The sequence below is a fragment of the Martes martes genome, assembly GCF_963455335.1.
Source record: "Martes martes genome assembly, chromosome: 5".
In the NCBI taxonomy this organism is placed as follows: domain Eukaryota; kingdom Metazoa; phylum Chordata; class Mammalia; order Carnivora; family Mustelidae; genus Martes; species Martes martes.
In genome coordinates, this window is record NC_137892.1 from 25791408 (window position 1) to 25812918 (window position 21511).

General features: G+C 41.3%; 2 protein-coding genes and 1 long non-coding RNA gene across 3 annotated transcripts in view; 2 read left to right on the top strand and 1 right to left on the bottom strand.

The window, feature by feature from the left end:
* DMXL1 (Dmx like 1) overlaps positions 1 to 5863 on the top strand; it is a 125059-nt gene extending 119196 nt beyond the window's left edge. The window contains exons 42-43 of the mRNA XM_080804998.1: positions 1034 to 1251; positions 3745 to 5863. Coding sequence (XP_080661124.1) covers positions 1034 to 1251; positions 3745 to 3969 — 443 coding nt within the window. The 3' untranslated portion in view covers positions 3970 to 5863. The remainder of the gene's footprint in view (positions 1 to 1033; positions 1252 to 3744) is intronic.
* LOC308343820 overlaps positions 1 to 17099 on the bottom strand; it is a 50965-nt gene extending 33866 nt beyond the window's left edge. The window contains exons 1-2 of the long non-coding RNA XR_013966902.1: positions 17034 to 17099; positions 16551 to 16641 (exon numbers count right to left, since the gene is read on the bottom strand). This is a non-coding gene — a long non-coding RNA (uncharacterized lncRNA). The remainder of the gene's footprint in view (positions 1 to 16550; positions 16642 to 17033) is intronic.
* A 431-nt stretch (positions 17100 to 17530) lies between these two features.
* TNFAIP8 (TNF alpha induced protein 8) overlaps positions 17531 to 21511 on the top strand; it is a 113111-nt gene continuing 109130 nt past the window's right edge. The window contains exon 1 of the mRNA XM_080804997.1: positions 17531 to 17676. Coding sequence (XP_080661123.1) covers position 17676 — 1 coding nt within the window. The 5' untranslated portion in view covers positions 17531 to 17675. The remainder of the gene's footprint in view (positions 17677 to 21511) is intronic.

A 21511-nucleotide genomic window follows, 5' to 3' on the forward strand; every position in this document is an offset into this window, starting at 1 on the left:
TGATAGCCGTTGTGGGAGAGGAAAGCTGACTACAGAGAGGCATGAGGGAACTTTCTGGGATGATGACAGCATTCTGTGTCTTTAATTGAGTGATGGTTACACAGATGTCTCCATTTGTCAAAGCTCATCAGAGGTGAACACTTAGAATTTCTGCATTTAACACTGTATAAGTTATATCTCAAAGTACTAGTAAAACAAAAAATCCTTCTCTATAATTTTTTCTTCAGATTCTTAAAATAAGCATATTGAGTATTTAGTATATGCCTCGTACTCTACATGTTTTGAATATATTAACTAATTTAATCCTCACACAAACTTATTAAGCAGGCTGGATTGTCTCTTTTTACAAATGATGAAACTGAGACTTAACATTAAAAGAAAAAAAAGTAATTCACCTAAGTTATACATTTAAAGCCATGCAAAAAACCAAGATTTATATCTTGACATCCTGACTCCCAAATCTTCATTCTTCATCTTTATGCCATATTGTCTTTGAGCTATTTATAGATGTTTTTTTCCCTGAAATTTGTTAGGCTAGACTTTTTTTTTTTAAGAAAAAAATATTCATTGTATTTATGTATTTGACACAATATTGATATGTCTTCAAGTTCACCAGTTTGGGGTTTTTTTTATGGCATTGTTTAATCTGCTCTTAATCCAATGCAGTGTATTTTTCATTTTAATATTACAGTTTTTAATCTGTGGACCTTTTATTTGTATCTCTTTTTTTATATCTTTCATGTCTCTACTTTACAAGCTTGATCTTTTATCCAGCTGTATGAAATGACAGTTGTATGGCTCACTCCTAGCTTGCTTCCCATCTCTTAGAGATCATTTTTCTTTGCCTGATGTCCAATGCCCCAAACCATTGTTTCCTATATATCATTTTACTTTTTAAATTGTTTCAGGTAGGTGGGTAAATCTGGTGATCTATTGTTCTACCTTGGCCAGAAGCCAGAAGTCTGTTTCTTATACCATTAAATGGTTTTTCCTTTTCTATTTTATTTTATTTTTACTTTATTTTATTTTTTAGCTTTTACATGCCATGATAGTGGAGCTACTGTTTTAGCATATGCTCCAAAACATCAGCTACTAATATCAGGCGGCAGAAAAGGCTTTACATGTGCATTTGACCTTCGGCAACGACAGCAAAGGCAGCTTTTCCAGAGCCACGATTCTCCTGTTAAAGCCATTGCCATTGATCCGACAGAAGAGTACTTTGTTACAGGATCTGCTGAAGGCAATATAAAGGTAAATACAGTAATGCCACAGTATCTGCAAAATGCAAAGAAATCTTCAGAAACCTTAAGTGTTTAATCAGATTGATGATACCAGTCTATTTAAATAATAGAAATATTAACTCCTACTTGTGGTCAACATGTTAGTTGCTATTTAATAAACCTTTTAATGAATGACATTTAACCTAAAAATGTCTCTTTTTCAGTTGTTTTCAAATGTGCTTAATTAATGTGCAAAAGAACTTAATTTTCCACAGATACAAACATATTTCAGGCATTTGAATTAGTCTTGACTCCTATTTTCAGAGTCACTGAACTCAGTTTCAGGTACTGTGAAATATACTAACTTTTCCCTTGATCCTGAATTACTCCCCTTTTTTTAATTTATAGCATTAGCATCCAGCCACCCTGATTGACGAATTCTGAATGTACCTGGATAAACCCTGTCCTTCTCAAACTCCACTGTGTTTAAATCTTAGAGGTTGTTTAAAATGTTAAGCAGCTTATTAAAATGCATCCCATTCTAGAAATACTGTTGGAAGGTCCCACCCCAGAGATACTCAGATGGTAACTCTAAAGCTCAGGAATGTGCATTTTTATAATGCATACCTAGCAGTCTTGATGGAGGGTCCTCTGGCCACACTTGGAAAGATCTGCACGGTTAAGTCCATTTAGAAGTCCATAAGTTATTGTAATGGCCAGCAACCCACTGAAGGACTCTACAGTCTTAGAATCCATTGTTTTAAGCCCTAGTGAGAAAATTTAGTAAGAATAAGTTGGGCTACTTTGTTAGAACCTACATATTGTTTTCATAATTACCAGCCAGAAAAAATTATCTAGAATTTTGGAATTTTGAAGAGGCTTTTCAATCAATTATATATACCAACTTCCATACAGAATTCTTTTCCTTCAGTTTGAAGCTCGTTTCTTATTTGAACTGCCTTCAGTTTAGAATAAGATGTATTATATTTTAGATTAGTTCTTTGGATTAGTTTGTGCTATGATCCTGAGGTTTATTATTTAATCAAGTAAAAAAAGATTTGAAAGTATACCATGTAGTATTCAGAAGTCACAACTTAACAATCCTGTCTGGAGTAGTATGATATGAGCTAAAGAATTTCTTGGAAAAAAAATATTTAAAAAATAGTGATCTTGAAAAATCAGGAATTAAAAAAGAAAAAAAATCAGGAATTAATTGGATTTCCCTAAACTTAAAATAGATGTCCTGAAAGCATTTAGGCCCTTCACATAAGTGAAGATGTTTATAAATTACTTGGTAAGTAATTTACTTCAATAACAGGCACATTTATTTTGGTAGAGACTGAAAATAGAAAATCTCACTAAAGTGTACTAAAGTTGTGATCATTTATCTTGCAATTGGAACATAGTTTTGCCATTTCTGAGGCCCTCATTCCAGTGGTTCTAATCCTTTGCTGGGTATTATAAGAATAAAAAATTTAAAAAAAATAGAAAGTTGAAATGTATACATTATAAACTATGCAGCACAAGCTTTTCTTTTTTTCTTTTTTTTTTAAATTAATCCATGGTAATTTTCATTGTTTATTAATATATTACTGTGTTTGGGGAGCCAGGGTAACATAGTAAATTGGTTTGGGGAAAGTTTTGGAAAATGCACTTTAACCCAAATGAAAAATACTTTACTGCTGAAAATTCAAATATGTGGCCTGTCAATCAACAAGTATTTTAGATATAGGAGCCTTCTCATTTTTTATCTCCCAGTAAAGTTAACCATGATATTTAGGTATCATTCATATTATGTACATATAATTTCACATACATATTATGTAGCAGAAGGTATTTTTGTATGATTTTAATTTGCATCACACACCCATTACACACACATGAAGTAACAGCACTAAAAATGTAGAACTACCTTTCAGGTTTTCCTAACCTGAGATTCATGTCCTTGTATTTTTGGGGATCATGAGACCGCCTCACAGAAGGTATTGGCTTGTGTTTTTTTTTCTTTTTTTTTTTTTAAGGATTTATTTATGTATTTGAGAGACAGAGCAAGTGAGCAAGCACCAGAGGGAGAGGGAGGAGGAGAAGCAGACTCCTCACTGAGCAAGGAGCCCGATGCAGGGCTGGATCCCAGGACCTGGAGATCATGACCGGAGTGGAAGGCAGTCGCTTAACTGACTGATCTTGAGTTCAACCAGATTAGCACAAGCTTTTCTGAAAGTCCCTATAATATTACAAGTTTCTATAGTATTGTACACTTAACCTCCTCTACCTAAGTTCTTCTCTTAAATGCAATGTAGAATACTTTCTAAATGGATGGATTTTGAATAATAATATCAAAGGATTTGGAAAATAGCAACACAGAGTCAAAATGTTACGACCTTAGACTTACATAGGTTTTTTTTTTTCCATCTTTGTTTTAGAAATTCCTTATTTGCACAAGAAAACAGGTCTAAATTTTTCATTTGGATTTTTAAGGTAATCATCAACCTCAATTTTTAATTTTGTTCCTAATGTCTTTCAGATTTGGAGTCTATCTACCTTTAGTCTTCTCCACACTTTTATCAATGAACATGCCCGGCAGTCCATTTTCAGAAATATCGGAACTGGAGTGATGCAAATTGAGACAGGACCAGCAAATCACATTTTTTCATGTGGAGCTGATGGAACAATGAAAATGAGGATACTGCCGGATCAGTTTAGCCCATTAAATGAAGTATTGAGAAATGATGTGAAATTTATGCTATAACATTTTGACAATAAGATGTATAATTTATTCCCTATTCCATGGAAGTGGCCAACACATATAATATACAGTGATCACTGTCTCTGCCACAGATAAGCTAATGCTTTCTTGTTTTCATATTTATTTTACGGAGCTTTGCCCTTGATGCACTGATGCCTTAAAAATTAACAAGGTCATTCAGAATTAGACTATATTGCCTAAAGTAGAATGTATAAGTAATACTGTAATAATACATATTTATAGTATGTTATAGTGAGTATGTCATAGTGTTAAAGGAGTTTTGTGTTCTGATTGTTGATAAATTCTTCTGCAGATGTCTCTGTATGAATTTAACAGTAAAAATACCCTTTATGTAAAGGCAGTTGACATCAGTCATCACTTAATTCACCATGCCCTTACTTCTTTTTTCAAACTAATACATCTCAAACTCTTCTTCTGTTAATGATAGATTGATAATTGGGCAAGAATAAAAAACATAATGAACATCTTCATTAAAAACTGTCATTGGGACTTCAGTGATATATGACCCAAGAGGCTTATTACATAAAGTTCCCTGTTTCCTGCCTGAAGCCCAAGTGTGTTTGTATATATGTAATATATCTTACACATCTTATTTGGACTTAGTTTGTGTATATATCAGAGGAAATTACAAGTCTTTTCATGTGTTTTTGTGCCATAACAACTACTGCCACTAGAATAGCGACCTTTTTCCATGTTTTTTGTTTTTAGTTTTTAATTCCCATCCTAATTTTCAAATAATTTCAGGAAGATATCCAAGCTTGTAATTTTAAAGATTATCTTGAGTCAATTAAGTCTTAGCAGGCAATAATGATTCTGTGTTGGCATATATGAGACGCTTAAAAGTAAGTTTATAAAATTGTCAAAGGATTTTAGAGCACCAAACATTTTACTTCTTCTTTCTTTTTTTTTTTTTTTTAGGTGCTTTTAGTCTCAAAGTTCTGAACACCTTATAGCAGTGTTTTTAGAAACAAATGTGAAAACAGTAAAATTAAATAGATAATATTTACAAATGTAAAATACCTGCCAGATCTACCATTAATAGAAAATAAACTAAACCTTATATTTTATTATTTTTTTGCCAAAATACATTATTTTACTATAAAATATGACCAAAATATTAAAAATGCACAATGCTTTTAACTTAAATGTGCTAGTAACCCTATTTCTGTCTGTTTTGTGCTACCTTTTCTGATTAAAAATTATAGACAACTTGATAAATACTTGATTTTAGCCAAGGAGACCGGAGGCAGATGGGACTAAGTGTTTAAGGGACAATTATATACTGTAGCTTAAATATATTTTGTTAATAGGAATTATAAAAACATTTTTATGTAACAAAATATGAACAACTATTATCTTGGAAATTAAAGAGTCAAAGCGAAGAAATGAAGGGCTGGTAAAATGAATTTTGTAATATCCTCAGGATACTTTTATCTTAAAAGTATATTGTTAAAGATTTTGTAAATTGTATTCATAATTTTAAATGTGTTAAGCTAGTTGCAGTGAAAACACTGTTGATTATGTAGAGAGTTTATGTGCACATAATAACCTGTATCTATAACCGTGCAATAACAGTAACAGTATGTGACTGGCGGCAGAGAGATCTGTGGCGGCATTGCAAACGATCCTGCTGTGTGCTGTAGTTCAGCTTAAGTTATTTTTCAGTAACTGCACAAATCAAGATTCAAAAGGCTTTAAACACTTTCAATGAGATAGAAAATTTATTATGCTTATTATTAGAAAAAAGGCATTGTGGATGAACAATTAAGCATTTTAATTGAGGGTTTATATGAGTAATAAATTATGTAAGCCCATATGTATTTACATCAGAGTCATAATATTTTAAATAAACAATCATGCAGTGACTTTTTTTAGCATGCTATTGTTTTAAGTAATATTTATGCAACTTTAGTTGACTTAAAGGATATGTGACATTTTAAAATAGAGAACTTCTGTATTTATATTTGGTAAATATAGGAAGGATTGAGTAGTTTTCCTGAACACCTTATTCTTCCTTTTCTATTATCTTTTTAACTTAATATATAAACATTATTCAAAAAAGGTAAGAATAAAAAGTTGAAATGTATATTTAAATATAAAGTGGTGTACATACATGTAAAATTTTATCCACATTAATGGAATGGGTACATCAAAATACATACGTTTTTTTAAATTGTGCATTTTCTGAGAACATGGCTTTGTAATGACAGAAAAGTTTACAACATTGCAAGTCTCATTTTCTGAAGTGGAGGATTTTTCTTATGTAGAATCATGGGACAGTCAAGTCCATCCCCCTTTCTTGTTCTCTTTACTTTATCCAAATTTATTTCTCCTTTTTAAAAAAATTACTTAAGGGGCGCCTCGGTGGCTCAGTGGGTTAAAGCCTCTGCCTTCGGCTCAGGTCATGATCCCAGGGTCCTGGGATCGAGCCCCACATCGGGCTCTCTGCTCAGCAGGAAGCCTGCTTCCTCCTCTCTCTCTGCCTGCCTCTCTGCCTACTTGTGATCTCTCTCTGTCAAATAAATAAATAAAATCTTTTAAAAAAAAATAAAAAAAAATTACTTAAGAAATTGCAAGAATTTCTCACACTGGTCTCAACAGTCAGAGTACAATACAAAGATGCCCACTATAAGAAAATCCTTATACAATTTTAAAGTGGTGATGATCTTTTTAACAGGGTTGGAAAACCAGGCCTATTTCACTAAACAAAAAGATGTAATGGCATGAAAGGGGACCATCGTCAAAGTTAAAAGAACAGGTAGACTATAAGAACTATTTGTATAGTAATGGGGAAATTACTAATGTCCATATATGTAAAGAGAACTTTGAAGTTGTTGGAGAAATCAATTCATAGAACAGGACATTGAAAAAGTCAGAAAGTATAAAGTATGCTCATCCTAATGGTTAAAGGAATGTTAAAAAAAGAAAAAAAGCAACAATGTGATACCGCATGTCATCTGTCAGATTGGTATAAAGTCAAGGGACAACATCAGTTTGCTAGAGCTGGAAGGAAACAGGCACCCTGAAACACTGCTGGTAGGAGTAAGTTGCCACAGAGTCACCTAGATGCATGTCAAGTTTGAATATATGTACTTTCACTAAGCAGTCTTACTTTTGAGAAATTATCCTATAAAGATAAAAGCACCTATGCACATAAATATGTGTACATAGATGTTTATTGAGCTATCTGAAGGGAAAAAAAAAACCTAGAAATCTAAATGTTAATTGGCTGGTAAATGGTTAAATAAATTGTGAAATATCCCTGGAATTGAATATTCTCTCAACACTAAAAGAATGCCAGATTTGTATCTGTTGATCCGAAAATAGGTTAGTGAGAAAGATTTCTAAGTTAAAGGTAAATATCCCATATATTGTTTCAGGTTTTTCAGTCCTATATGTATATACAGACAAAGAAATATGTATGGAGGAATACACAAAACTATAACTTGGGAGAAGGGAAGAATGAACTAATACTTTTCCAAACTCCTTTATTTTTTATTTTTTTTTAAAGATTTTATTTATTTATTTGACATAGAGACCACAAGTAGGCAGAGAGGCAGGCAGAGAGAGGGGGAAGCAGGCTCCCCGCTGAGCAGAGAGCCTGATTCGGGGCTCGATCCAGGACCCTGAGATCATGACCTGAGCTGAAGGCAGAGGCTTAAACCACTGAGCCACCCAGGCACCCCTTCCAAACTCCTTTAAACCCCACTGAGTAACAGGATACCAAAGAGACAGAGATCTGTATCTTTAAACCACATAGTACTTAATGACTGAGAGCCCCTCTGTTGAATGAAGTGTAAGTGTCAAGAATACTCTTTGAGCTATTTTGTTGCTTGATGTTTATTTAAGTAGAAAGGTTAAAATGTTGCCCTTTGGACTACTTGGAAAAAGTTGAACATACATTACTTAAATGTCTTCTAGAGGTGTGTATCTTTTGCTATAGTCTGTATTTCAGTTTTTCATGACATGTCCCCCTGCTGCCTGCTTATCTCCTGTGTATATGAGGCCAATAATTGAAGGAGCTCATGCAGAGTGTCACATTATTTCACAAGGCTCCTGGGAGTAAGAAATTATTTCTTAGGTTCTCCCACCACAAATACAGATAGGTGACAGAAATCATTTGTGTGACAATCCATTTCTTTCCACAGTAGAGATGTTTTACCCCTGCACAACTGTCCACCCTATGTAGGTATGACCTATATGACAGAATTTAAGCAATACAGTACATCAGCCCCAGATAAGTGTTGAATCATTTTATAATCTACATCCCTCCCCACATACACAGGACTCCCCAGAACTCCAGTATTTTCATCCTGTTAATTGCTTCCAGGTGAGGCTTGAGCACCAGGACCCCATTATCAAAATCAGGTCCAAGTGTATATTTGGCTCCTTGGGTGAGGTTCCTCGTGTACAGTACTTCTCAGTCTAAAGACCTATGAACTAAGGGGACAAGTTACGTGCCTTGCACACACCAAACACACAGTTGTGAGACAGAGATACATGACTATCTCCCACTCTAAAAGAGGGCAAATAGGAGTCATACAGTAGTACCTGGTCCATAGAGATTCTGAAGTTTAGCTGAGAAGTCACCAGTCCCTTGAGTAATCCTTGAATTAATTCTCCACAACTCTTGGCTCCACCCTTGGGCTATTTTTTCTTTCAAACTCTGAGTGAGCTTTTTGCTGTAAAAGTGGCCCATGTTTTTAACTGATAAGAGTATCAGCCTGTTTCTTGGCAAGAGTTGTTTCAGGGTGCAGAGTCCTCTTTTCATTTTGTGCTATCCCTATTCCTTATAGTTCAGTCTAGTAAAATTGCTTTAAAAACTTACTGTGTTTCTCCTGTATTAACTTCACTTAATCCACTAAGAAAAAAGCCACACTCATACATTTTTTTCTGACATGGGCTCTCAATAACCTTGAACTACCCAAGGTTGTTGTGGTATACCATATTAAGATTCTTAGTAATTCTAATATCTCTTGAAAAGGGTCTGCATGGCACACCCTTAAATTTGTCTGAGATCTCAACAAAAGGACAACATAACATTGGCCATGTCTCTTATTACAAGACAATTTATAATCACTACAATTTTGGATAATTTTTAAAAATATATCTATGAGGCCATTGTTAGGAAGAGAGACCCATGTGTGCTCACATGCACACATGCCCACACACACACATAACCTACACATAGAAGGAGCTAGTCCAACAACTCTTCACTCTGAAGACTGGTAATTGGAGAGAAAAGGGAGAGGCTGTTACAGGAAAAAAAGAGCCCACCAGGTGAGGGTGCCATGCTGGGATCCTTCCTGGTTTAAAAGTGCAGGGTTGCCAACCTGGATTAGCATTTCATGGGTAAGTACACAGGAGAACTCCAGGGGCTTTAGACCGTATTTGTAGAAAAACATCTTTTCAAAGCAGAATTACACAAAGACAAGACAAAACAAAACTAAGCTTTGTAGTATTTGGGATAGGCTCAAGTGAGATTTGAGATCGTCAAAAAGAAGAAAATAAAGAAGCCACATAGACAAGGAGTCCAGTGGGCAACCATGGAAGAATAACTGGGGGCAGTACTTTAATTTCTATAGCTCAAAGGTTGAACACTTGGAAACATGGAGATAACTCATTTTCATTGGGGGGGCGTGGTTGACAGAATTATCTAAGATTGTGGATAAATTCACCCTTTGATGGAGGCAGTAGTTCTAGTAAGCTTTCTTCTGAAGAGGTGTGTTTTAGTGACGGTTATAATAGGAGGTAAGTAATTCTGAATAAAGAGTTAAAAATACTCTGTGATGAAGGTATAATCACCTGTACTAGCTATCAATGGGGGGGAGGGGGATGTCTATGTAAGTCATAGGAAAGATCGATGATCCCCAAATTTTTATTCTATTCTTGAGTTTCTGGTTTGCCTGACATTGAACAATTCTCCTACCTGACCTAATCTCCTTTATTTGGAAAAATGTATATACCCTTTACTCATGAGGTTATATTAAGGACAAGATTACATGTTATGATAATGCTCTGAGAAGAGAAATAGGCCCGGAAAGAGGTGAAGCAGCGGGCCGTCAGATAATCAGTTGGGAGGGTGATGAAGTTACAGCCATGTTTGGAATCAGGCACGTTCATTAACAGACTTCCATGAAAATGTGTTTAAAGCACAAAGGCTACACGGGCATTTCCCTTGGCTGTGTTTAATGGGCACAGCCTTGCTTCAGTGCTTTTAGCCTGCTGGAAAATGTGAGACCTGATCTTCCTTTTCTTTCTCCACACTTCCCGGAGTGCCCTTCTATCTGCTGGAAAACTCCAGTTCATCCTTTTTGGGTGAAAGGTCCTTTGTGAAATCTTCCCCGTTCATCCAAGGAATATGAGCCACTTCCACTCTCCTCCCAGAGTATGTGTGCATACATTTTTATTGCATGTATCACGGTATCATGGAGTTTTTTGCTTGCACTAAAAAAACAAACAAACAAACAAAAAAAAACCCCTGCTGTTCTGTAACTATAGTCGAGGCTTCAAAGAGAGGAGAGTACAGGAGAAACAGAATCAGAAGATTTTTTAAAACTTACAAATATGTTTAGGGGCCCCCGGGTGGCTCAATTGGTTACGCATCTGCCTTCAGCTCAGGTCATGATCCTAGGGTCCTGGGATCGAGCCCCGCATTGGGCTCCCTGCTTAGCAGGTAGTCCTCTCTCTGTCTCCCTCTACCCTATCCCCCAGCTCATTCTCTCTCTCTCTCTCTTTCTCTCTCATTCTTGCTCTCTATCTCAAATAAAACCTAAAAAAAAAAAAAAAAAAAAAAGTCTAAAGTTGGTTCCTACCTTTAGAGGGGTAGAAGCAGAAACAGGCATGCACAGGGGTATTTTGGGTAGGCAGCAAGAGATACAGCTATCTCTACTTTGTGGGATTTATAGGGTGTTGGGGTCTTGGGTCTTGGAGTTTTGGCCTGGGAGGATTCATTAATCCAGACAGAGCTGCAAGGATTTGTAAAATATACGTAGCCACTCACTAATAGACTACTGATTAGAAGATTCCTAGATTCTAATACTTTCTTTTTATGACCCCACATTGGACATACACAAGAGCTAATTTGAAAATGAAGTGATCCAAGTGTTTATTTGCTCAAGCAGGATAGGAAAGTTAATATCTTTGCTAACTTCTAAATATTATCATACTGTGAATATGGTGGAAGAATAATAGTTCTTTAAGACAGTAATGCAGGTTGCCTGAGATTGTAGAGTCCCTTTCCTTCCCTAGCCCCCTTAAATAAGCCCTGAGATGATGGCCTGTCTGCATGTTTCTATGAGCAGCACCTGTGGCCTCTCAGGTTTAGATGGCCCTAGTAAAGTGGGTTGTAGTGAGTGAAGGTAGCAGCGTCCATGGAAAATTTTTAACTTTGCATTATTTTTTTATTCTTAGCATTTTAAAAAGATTTATTTTAAAGCGAGAGAGTGTGCAAGTGGGGCAGGAGCTGAGGGAGGAGAATCCCAAGCAGACCTCACACTCAGCAGGGAACCTGACATGGGATTCCATCTCATGACCCTGAGATCATGAAACCTGAGTGGAAACCAAGAGTTAGTTGGTCACTTAACCGACTGAGCCACCCACTCAGGCTCCCCAAAATTTTTGCAAGAAAGTATAGAACTTGAGAGGTTGAGGACAAAAGGGACACCTGGGTAGCTCAGTGGGTTAGGCAGCTCCTTCGACTCAGGACATGATCCTGGGATCCTGAGATCGAGTCCCGCATGGGGCTCCCTGCTCAGCAGGAAGTCTGCTTCCGACACCTCCCCTGCTTGTTCTCTCTCTCATAAATAAATAAAATCTTTACAAAAAGAGACACAGAAGGGATATTTAACTGAATGCAGCCCATGTAAGATCGAAGCAAGGGCTCTGGGGGGACCCAATGAACCAGTGAGAGGGTTTACTCTGATCCTCTGGGATGAGAGGAAAGGAAACCACGATGAGTGGATGTAGATGGTATTTTTGCCAGCTCCAACAGGAATTCGAGAAAACTATTGCTTATCTGTATATTTTATATTAGCAGGTAGAGATATCAAGAGCAAGAAGGGCAAGGGATGGGAAAGATGTCTCAAGGAAAGAGGTAAAAATTGAACCCCCTTCATACTCTTGTGATGCAGGAGGGTATCTAGGCTGCACACAGACTTAGCTGAGATTAGAGATCATGTGTCTGTAGAGAATTAAATTCACCTCTTCGGGTTCTTCTTGAGTCCATATCGAAAATATGGTTGGTTGGAAATTTTGCCAGGTGAGTACAAGGAAAGGACGATGAGGTAAAGGAATAGGAGGAGGCACTAGCAGTGACTGGCTGAAGTGTTGGTTGTTGGCGTTAGGCTGGGTAGGAGAGGAAGCTGGGAGAAATGCAAGTGTGTCTGAGGCAAAGGAAGAGTCAAAAATTAAGCCAAGAATAAGAGACTAGTTCAGGTGCAGAATGTTGAAAACAGGGGCACCTGGGTGGTTTAGTCGTTAAGCGTCTGCCTTTGGCTCAGGTCATGATCCCAAGGTCTTGGGATGGAACCCTGGCATTGGGTGCTTTGCTCAGCAGGAAGTCTGTTTCTCCATCTGTCACTTCCCCTGCTCATGCTTTCTCTGTCTGTCTCTGTCAAATAAATAAATATGTTAAAAAAAAAAAAAAAAGAATGTTGAAGATAGATTGTAGAACCGTGAAAAAGATAGAAGGGGCTCTGGGCAGTGCTGTTTTAGGGTGCAGCTGGGAACAAGGGAGACAGGAGTGAAGCAATGGGGACAGTTCCTGGAGCTGTTTGGAGGCACCCTGACCTCCTGGCTGACTCTCACAGCAGTCATGCTGACCGTCGCCTCCTCCTATCTCAGCAGAAGCGAGGCGCGTTGTCCTAAGTCGTCCAGTTTACACGCGGCAGATAGATTACCACAGTTCTCAGTTGGTGGTGACAAATATGACTGCCCATGGGCATTCAGGCAGGAATCATTTCTAATTATTTGGGGGTGGGGAAGAATGGGAGTGTACAAACTCTGTTAATCCTAATTTAGTTGCACCACGGCAGAGTCAAAAAGTATTTAGAAAGTAAATGTCTTTGTCCCTCCCTCTAATGGGTGGCACCACCAAAGACTGAGCCTGCCAAACCAGAAACCCTATGAATCAACCCAGATGACTCTCCTTCCCTCAACCCCCACATTCCATCAATCTCCAGGGCCTTCCTGAGCCACCTTCTTTCCAAACCACTTAGTTTAGGCCTTCAGCATCTGTATGGGTTTCCTATCACTGTCATAACAAATTACCACCAATATAAGGTTTTAAAACAACATAAATTTATTATTTTACAGTACTGTAAGTCAGAATTTCAGTGTGGGTCTCAACAGGATAAAATCAGAGTGTCACCTCAAGAGCTGAGTTCCCATCTGTAGGCTCTAAGGGAGGATTCCCTTTCCCCTGCTCGGTTGGGTTACTGGCAGAGTTCACTTCCTTGTGGCCGTAGGACTGAGATTCCCACTTTGTGTTGGCTGAGATCCATTTCCAACTCTTAGAGGCCACCCATTCCTTGGCTTCTGAACTAGGTCCAGTTCCTCTCACATTTGGAATCTCTCCAACCCACTCTTTCACTTTACAGACTCACATGATTAGATTAGACCCACTCAAATAATGCAGCATAAGCTCCCCATCACATTGTCTTTACACATAAGCACATCTGCAAAGTGTTCCAGGGATTAGGGAGTGGACATCTGTCCCAGATTCAGTGTTCTGCCTACCACAGTATCCCAACCTGTCATATTTCAGTAACTTCCTAAGCAAGTTTCCTGGCTCTGGCATTCTCTTTGCTATTTTTCAGAATAACCTTTCTGGAACAACAATTGATATGTCCCCCATGATTAAAATCCTTCTGGCTTTCTACTAACCAAGGGTCAAATTAATGCTGTTTAGCTCCTATAGTGAGAAAACACACACACACACACACACACACACACACACACACTTGGATTTAAAGGGTCCTCTTTTCAATCTATACTTTTAATGCCATTCCGATCAAAATTCCACCAGTATTTTTCAAAGAGCTGGAGCAAATAATCCTAAAATTTGTATGGAATCAGAAGAGACCCCGAATTGCTAAGGAAATGTTGAAAAACAAAAATAAAACTGGTGGCATCACGTTACCTGATTTCAAGCTTTACTACAAAGCTGTGATCACCAAGACAGCATGGTACTGGCATAAAAACAGACACATGGACCAGTGGAACAGAGTAGAGAGCCCAGATATGGACCCTCAACTCTATGGTCAAATAATCTTCGACAAAACAGGAAAAAATATCCAGTGGAAAAAAGACAGTCTCTTCAATAAATGGTGCTGGGAAAACTGGACAGCTATATGAAGAAGAATGAAACTTGACCATTCTCTTACACCGTACACAAAGATAAACTCAAAATGGATAAAAGACCTCAACGTGAGACAGGAATCCATCAGAATCCTCGAGGAGAACATAGGCAGTAACCTCTTCGATATCAGCCACAGCAACTTCTTTCAAGATATGTCTCCAAAGGCGAAGGAAACAAAGGCAAAGATGAACTTTTGGGACTTCATCAAGATCAAAAGCTTCTGCACAGCAAAAGAAACAGTCAACAAAACAAAGAGGCAACCCACGGAATGGGAGAAGATATTTGCAAATGACAGTACAGATAAAAGGTTGATATCCAGGATCTATAAAGAACTCCTCAAACTCAACACACACAAAACAGATGATCATATTAAAAAATGGGCAGAAGATATGAACAGACACTTCTCCAAGGAAGACATACAAATGGCTACCAGACACATGAAAAAATGTTCATCATCACTAGCCATCAGGGAGATTCAAATCAAAACCACATTGAGATACCACCTTACACCAGTTAGAATGGCCAAAATTAGCAAGACAGGAAACAACGTGTGTTTGAGAGGATGTGGAGAAAGGGGAACCCTCTTACACTGTTGGTGGGAATGCAAACTGGTGCAGCCACCTTGGAGAACAGTGTGGAGATTCCTCAGGAAATTAAAAATAGAGCTTCCCTATGATCCTGCAATTGCACTGCTGGGTATTTACCCCAAAGATACAGATGTAGTGAAAAGAAGGGCCATCTGTACCCCAATGTTTATAGCAGCAATGGCCACGGTCACCAAACTGTGGAAAGAACCAAGATGCCCTTCGACGGATGAATGGATAAGGAAGATGTGGTCCATATACACTATGGAGTATTATGCCTCCATCAGAAAGGACGAATACCCAACTTTTGCAGCAACATGGACAGGACTGGAAGAGATTATGCTGAGTGAAATAAGTCAAGCAGAGAGAGTCAAGTATCATATGGTTTCACTTATTTGTGGAGCATAACAAATAATATAGAGGACAAGGGGAGATGGAGAGGAGAAGGGAGTTGAGGGAAATTGGAAGGGGAGGTGAACCATGAGAGACTATGGACTCTGAAAAACAACCTGAGGGCTTTGAAGGGGCGGGGGGTGGGAGGGTGGGGGAACCAGGTGGTGGGTATTGGGGAGGGCACAGATTGCATGGAGCACTGGGTGAGGTGAAAAAACAATGAATACTGTTACGCTGAAAATAAATAAAAAATTTAATTTAAAAAAAAATAAAGGGTCCTCTTTTGTTATTTTAGCTTCATTCCAGTCTACACTCTACTTTTTCTCATCCCTCCTGAATGCTTGAAAAATGTTGACTGTGCCCATTTCTCCACCCATAGATGCTCCTGAAACTCCTATTCCTAATTCCAAACCCAACTCAGACATCACCTCTTTCAGGATGGTCTTGCTGACACCCCCCTCCCATAGTATAACCACAGGACAGTGTTCTTTTCTAAACACCTATGAACCCTGTGCATATTCTTATTTGGGGCATTGAACACAAAGGTGTTGTGATTTTCTGGTCTACTTCCCCTACAAAGTGTTTAATTATCTGTCTCCCAGCCATACCGGGCCACTCCCTAAATGCGTAACTTTGGGCAGGATATTTTACTTCACTATCCCTCCATTTTCCTTTGTAAAATTAAGGTAACTAGGGGCGCCTGGGTGGCTCAGTGGGTTAAAGCCTCTGCCTTCCGCTCAGGTCATGATCCCAGGGTCCTCGGATCAAGCCCCCCATCCGGCTCTCTGCTCAGCAGGGAGCCTGCTTCCTCCTCTCTCTCTGCCTGCCTCTCTGCCTACTTGTGATCTCTGTCTGTCAAATAAATAAATAAAATCTTTAAAAAAAAATAAGGTAACTATAAGAGCAACATTATAGGCTGTTGTGAGGATTACGACGGTGACCTGTCCATACTAAGTTTTGCTAATATTATTATTAACAGCCCCCCTGCACAGAGCCACCATATAGTAGGTGTTTAATGGATGTTTGTGGATTCATTGTGCTCCCACGAAGGTCAGCACCTTCATGAACCTCTACCCCGGGTCGGGGCTCCTCCGCAGAAGGAAGGCAGATTCTGTCCCATCCCGGGGGAGAGCTAGCCTGGGACCCCACACGCAAGAGCAGTCACAGTGAAAGCCTCAGAAGTGACTGAGACCAGACCCACTTCCCAGGAGCCAATGAGTCTTTACCTGAGAAAGGAAGCCCTGCAGTCTCCGTGAATAGCAACCAGGAATCATGAATGCGTCAGACATGGCCAGGTAGACTTGAGGCCAGTAGAAGCTGAAAAAAGAAAAAAAAAAAAAAAAGAAAAAAAAGTGGGATTTAGGGGCTTATGTGGATAGTTCTAATCAATAATAATGGCAACAGTTGGTAACAGTCATGCATGCCTGTTTCGTGCCAGGCACAGTAAACATGTATGAGCTCATTTAACCGTCTCAACACACTATGAGGCTGGTATCTCATTTTTGCGACTGAAGACACCGAGGCCCGAACGTGTCCCTCAAGCCAGTCCTGACCCCTCGCGTCCAGACGTCCCTCCTTCCAGTCCGGATCCAGCTCCCACGCCGCAGCCCAGCCCTCCCCTGCCTTCTTCGGGGCACCTGCCGTGCCACCCCGGTGTCAGGCTGGGTTCGCCCAGTCCAGGATACCTGGCTCCCCTTCCCGCCCCTGACCTCCTAGGTCCTTCCTGAGCCCTGCCGCTCCTCCTCTCCCGCGTCTTCTATGCCTCCCAGCTCTTCAACCCGCTTTGCCCCTGGACTCCTAGCTCCTCCTCTCAGCTCCGCCCCCGACCTTCTTGCTCCTCATGGCCCGCCCCCGACAATCTAGCTCCTCCCACATCCCCGACTCGGCTCCTCCTCCCTGGTTCGCCCCGCCCCCAGCTTCCTGGCTCCTCCTCTCAGCTCCGCTCCTGACCGTCGGGCCCCGCCTTATCCCCGCCCCTGGCCCCTCCTCCGCCGCCCGCTCTGCTCCCACCCTCCTAGCTCCTCCTCTCCGTTCCTCCTCTGGACTCCTAGCCCCTCGTGGCCCCGCCCCCGGCCCGTTCGCTCGTCCTCCTGGCCCCGCCCCAGCGTCCTCGAGCCTCCCATAGCCCCGCCCCTGGCGCCCAGTCTCCCGCCCCGCCCCCGCCGCTCTGTTCCTCCCTCTGTCTAGTCCGCCCCGCCCCCGGTCCGTGGCTCTTTTTCTCTCGCCGCCTCTGGCCCGCGCTACTGCTCCGTCCGCGGAAGCCCGCGAGCGTTGGAGCCGCTAGGGAACTCCGCACCGTCAGATCACCAGGTTCGCCTCTGTGTCCCGGCGCCGCCGCGCCCTCTCTTCAGAGTAAGTGCCTCCCGGCGCGCGGGTCTCGCACACACTCCCTCTCGGAGCTTCCCCGGACGCTGGGCTGCCGGCTGCTCCTAGGGGCGCGCCTTCCGCTCCCTCAGACTTTCGGGAGTGAGTCGGTGTGAGTGGGTGCATGTGAGCGCGTGTGTGTAAGAGTGTGTATGCAGGCGCGCACAGCCCCGGAAACTCCCCGAAGTTTTACCCAGTTTCTGCGCCGCGGCGCCTGTCTGAGACCTCCGGCTAGCAGCCCCTACCACAGACTCGGGTCGAGCCTCTCCTTCACTTCCACCTCCTCCTCTGAGCCCCACTCGCGATCCGGTCCTTCCTTGTGTAGACGCGGCGCCAGCTATGTGTCCTGCCGCCTGCTAATAGCTCATGCTGTCCAGAGGACTGCCCGGGTTATCACGGTGCCCCAGATTGCAGACCGAGGTGCTGGCCTGAGATTGTAATCCAACCCCGCGTGGTAAAACGGGCGCACTAGAGTTTTTGCCTCCGTCGTTCTGTGGAGGCTGCCTTTGTAGAAGAAAGTTGTGTGTGTGTGTGTGTGTCTTTGCGCGCGCTCAGGTGACACTCGAGCCTTAAGCACCTGATGGAGGGACACCTGATGAGCCCTTTGGGACCTAGGGAGGCTGATAGGCATGTTCAAGACCCCCCCCCCCCCCCGGCTGACCAACCAAACTGTGACACCTAAAAGGGTGTGCATTCATTCAGTGTCACGGTAATGCTGGCGCCAACTGATTTCCTAAAACACAGCCGTAGTTAGAAAGAGCAGGACCCTGCGGGATGGTGGAAGGAAGGGGACAGGAGTTGAGAGCCCAGCCCTGGAACAACAAAATCCTTGAGTTACTTACATGCCTGTGTAAATTCTTTTATTGGGGGGGGGGCAGGGGGTCAATACTATCTCAATGTAGAGTACATTTCTGCATTTAAAAAAAGATTAGGGGCGCCTGGGTAGCTCAGTGTGTTAAAGCCTCTGCCTTCCGCTCAGGTCATGATCCCAGAGTCCTGGGATGGAGCCCCGCATCAGGCTCTCTGCTCAGCAGGGAGCCTGCTTCCCTCTCTCTCTCTGCCTGCCTCTCTGCCTACTTGTGAGCTCTGCCTGTCAAATAAATAAATAAAATCTTAAAAAAAATTAAAAAAAGGTTAATTGATAGCGACACTGTACTTGAATCCATCCCTAAAATGATTCCCTGGTTGCCGAATTCTTCTGAATTTTTCTGTATCTCTGAATTCTCTGAATTCTTCTGTATCTCATTGTATTCTTGCTGTGTTCTTACTGTGAAAGTAGAGATCCCCATAAAATGTCCCCACTTCCTTGACGATTCATTTAAGACGTGCTGGTAATTAAATGACATGTCGAATAGAAATCTTTCATTGAGGTGTACGGGGGGGGGGGTGGGGGTGGGGGGCCGGCGGCAGAAAGCTGTGTGGCTAAAGGAAATCACCAGAACAGAGCAGCCTTTACGTTGCCATTGTACGTTGGCATGTGAAAGCAAGTGCTGATAAATCACTTTAAGTGCTGCTTATCACAGCAGATATTTTTATCCTGGTTTCAATCCTGTATTACACAAAAGTGTTTCCACGGTGTTTTAACTAAGGAAACATTATGCTGTGAAATGTAAACATATGACTCCATCTCTCTTAAAGGAAAGAAATAATTATCACACTTAATTAAACACCTGGAAACATTTATTGCCACCTTCTAATTAGATCTGACATGGGGAGTTAAGTCAGCAAGTTATTGCTAATTTTCTAGCTGGTAACACAATTAGCTTTTTTGTAGGTTTTTTTGGATAGCTGTTCCCCTTGTTCACAGTACTTGCCTCCCCCACCCCAGCCCACCTTTTGAGTTTCTACCTGTTATTTGAGTAAATAGTTTCGGGAAGTGGATACCACCTACCTCCCTGTAAAATGTGAATGCTTTAGATGTTGACTGTTTCGTATTCACCATTTTTGCATGAACAGATGTAGGCCTTATAAGCTATTATATTCATCTAGATTATCGGGTAATTTAAGAATCATTGGGAAATCACTGCATCTGAGAAGCGTCCCCCAAAAGCATAGCTGTTCTGATGAGTGGACCCTGAAATGTTCTTTAAGGGAGATTTTAATCTCTTGCGCCTTTTGGTGTCCTGTGCTTAAATTCAATGATATGGGGTAGCTTGAGCTGGAAAATCTCATCTTCACTGTCCCTTAGTTTTCCGTTTCTGACTCTCTTGCCAGTTACAGTGTTTGTCTTGGTAGCATGGTCTTGTGAGACCCTTGCAGACCCTTCAGGGATCCTGACAGAATGGCCGCGAAGCAGAGGGTGAGCACGCCCCCCCACCAGAAGAGTGTTTTCTGAGGCCTTTTCTCTGCAGTTCTTCGTTCTGTTGAAATTGGAGGAAAGGGTGTGTGGAGAGAAATGATTGCATCCAAACAGCACTCATTAGGAAATGCCATATGGGAGGAGGGGCCAATTTCTAGATGGTTTCTGGCTGTGGGAATTTCAGATAGTTGCTCTTTGCTTTTAAGTCTCCACTGTGCTGGGCACTAGGGAGATCTCGAAGTTCATGGGTCCAGTTAATCCTCTTCTGCTTGGGACAGCCTTTCGGAATGAAGACATTTGCTTCTTGAAGATTTCATGTGTGTTCTGTCAGAGTTAAGCTTTGCTGGCACACCTCTCAGAAGAATCTGTTCCCCACCCCTTCCAGGTTTGCTCACATTGAAGGGATGGAACGTGGGGGAACCTTTGGGAGGCAGGGGAGGATCACTGAGAACAAGTGAGGGCCACTTATTTTCTCACAGAGACAAAAGCCAACGTTAGTGCAACCCCAGTCCCAGGACCACTGACTTGGGCCCTGGGCCCGTGCACAGGGGCCAACCCAGGTTAAAAAAAAGAAAGAAAGAAAGTGGACCCTTGACCCCCTGTTTGGCATTCTCAGTCAGCTCAGGTCTGAGACAGAAGTTGGCGGAAGGCACTGTGTGTGGGGCTAGATTAACTTTTTTCGCCTCGCCCCTCCTCACGCTGCCCACATCCTGCGTCTAATACCAAATGCACACAGTAAGAACTCAACAAACATTAAAAAGGAGCTTTTAAAACCCCAACCTTTATGTTTCCCTGGGGTAACAGTTTCCTTTCAGCTCTCCTGTCCCTGGTTTTGATGACTCTGGCCCTGGAGTCTGAACTGACTGAAGTTTCGAGACTCTTCTCCGTGAGTGGTGCTTACCAACAGCTAAAAGTGGGTGCTTCTTTGAGGGTAAAAAAAGATTTTTTTTCAGTGAACCTTGTTGCGAAACATAAATGAGATAAAATAGTATCGAGTGGACACCAGTTTGCATTCGACATTTTGGAGTAAGAAGAGGAAATGAGCTACAGGTGGAGGGTCGATAATTCTAGAAACAAGAGGCATTCAGGAACGTGAGAAACCATCTTGCCTATGGGTTTAAGACCATAACGTCTGTTGTTATACAAATTTGGGGGTGTATCCCCTCTTCCAGCTTGCGGGGGTGGGGGGGGGTTACCGTTGGTTCACACAATGGACACTGATAGAGCTCTTGCCGTGTGCACAACCCTCTCCTGTTCACAGGAGAGCTGGCAACTTGCGGGGAAAATGTCGGTAAGAACGGCCCCAGCAGGTAGGTCGACAGTGGCAAAAGTAGGTTTAGAATTCTTTAGTTTCACCAAGGGAAGTAAAGGCACTTCCCTAGGATAGAAGAACCATTTTCAAAATACTTTTATTTCAAAAGATAAGAAACGGAAATAAGCACTTTTCTTCTGATGTCCCTTTCAAATGGCCTGGGCTTTATTGCCATCAGCCTGATTCCAGAGGACTTTGTTTCCCTGGATTTT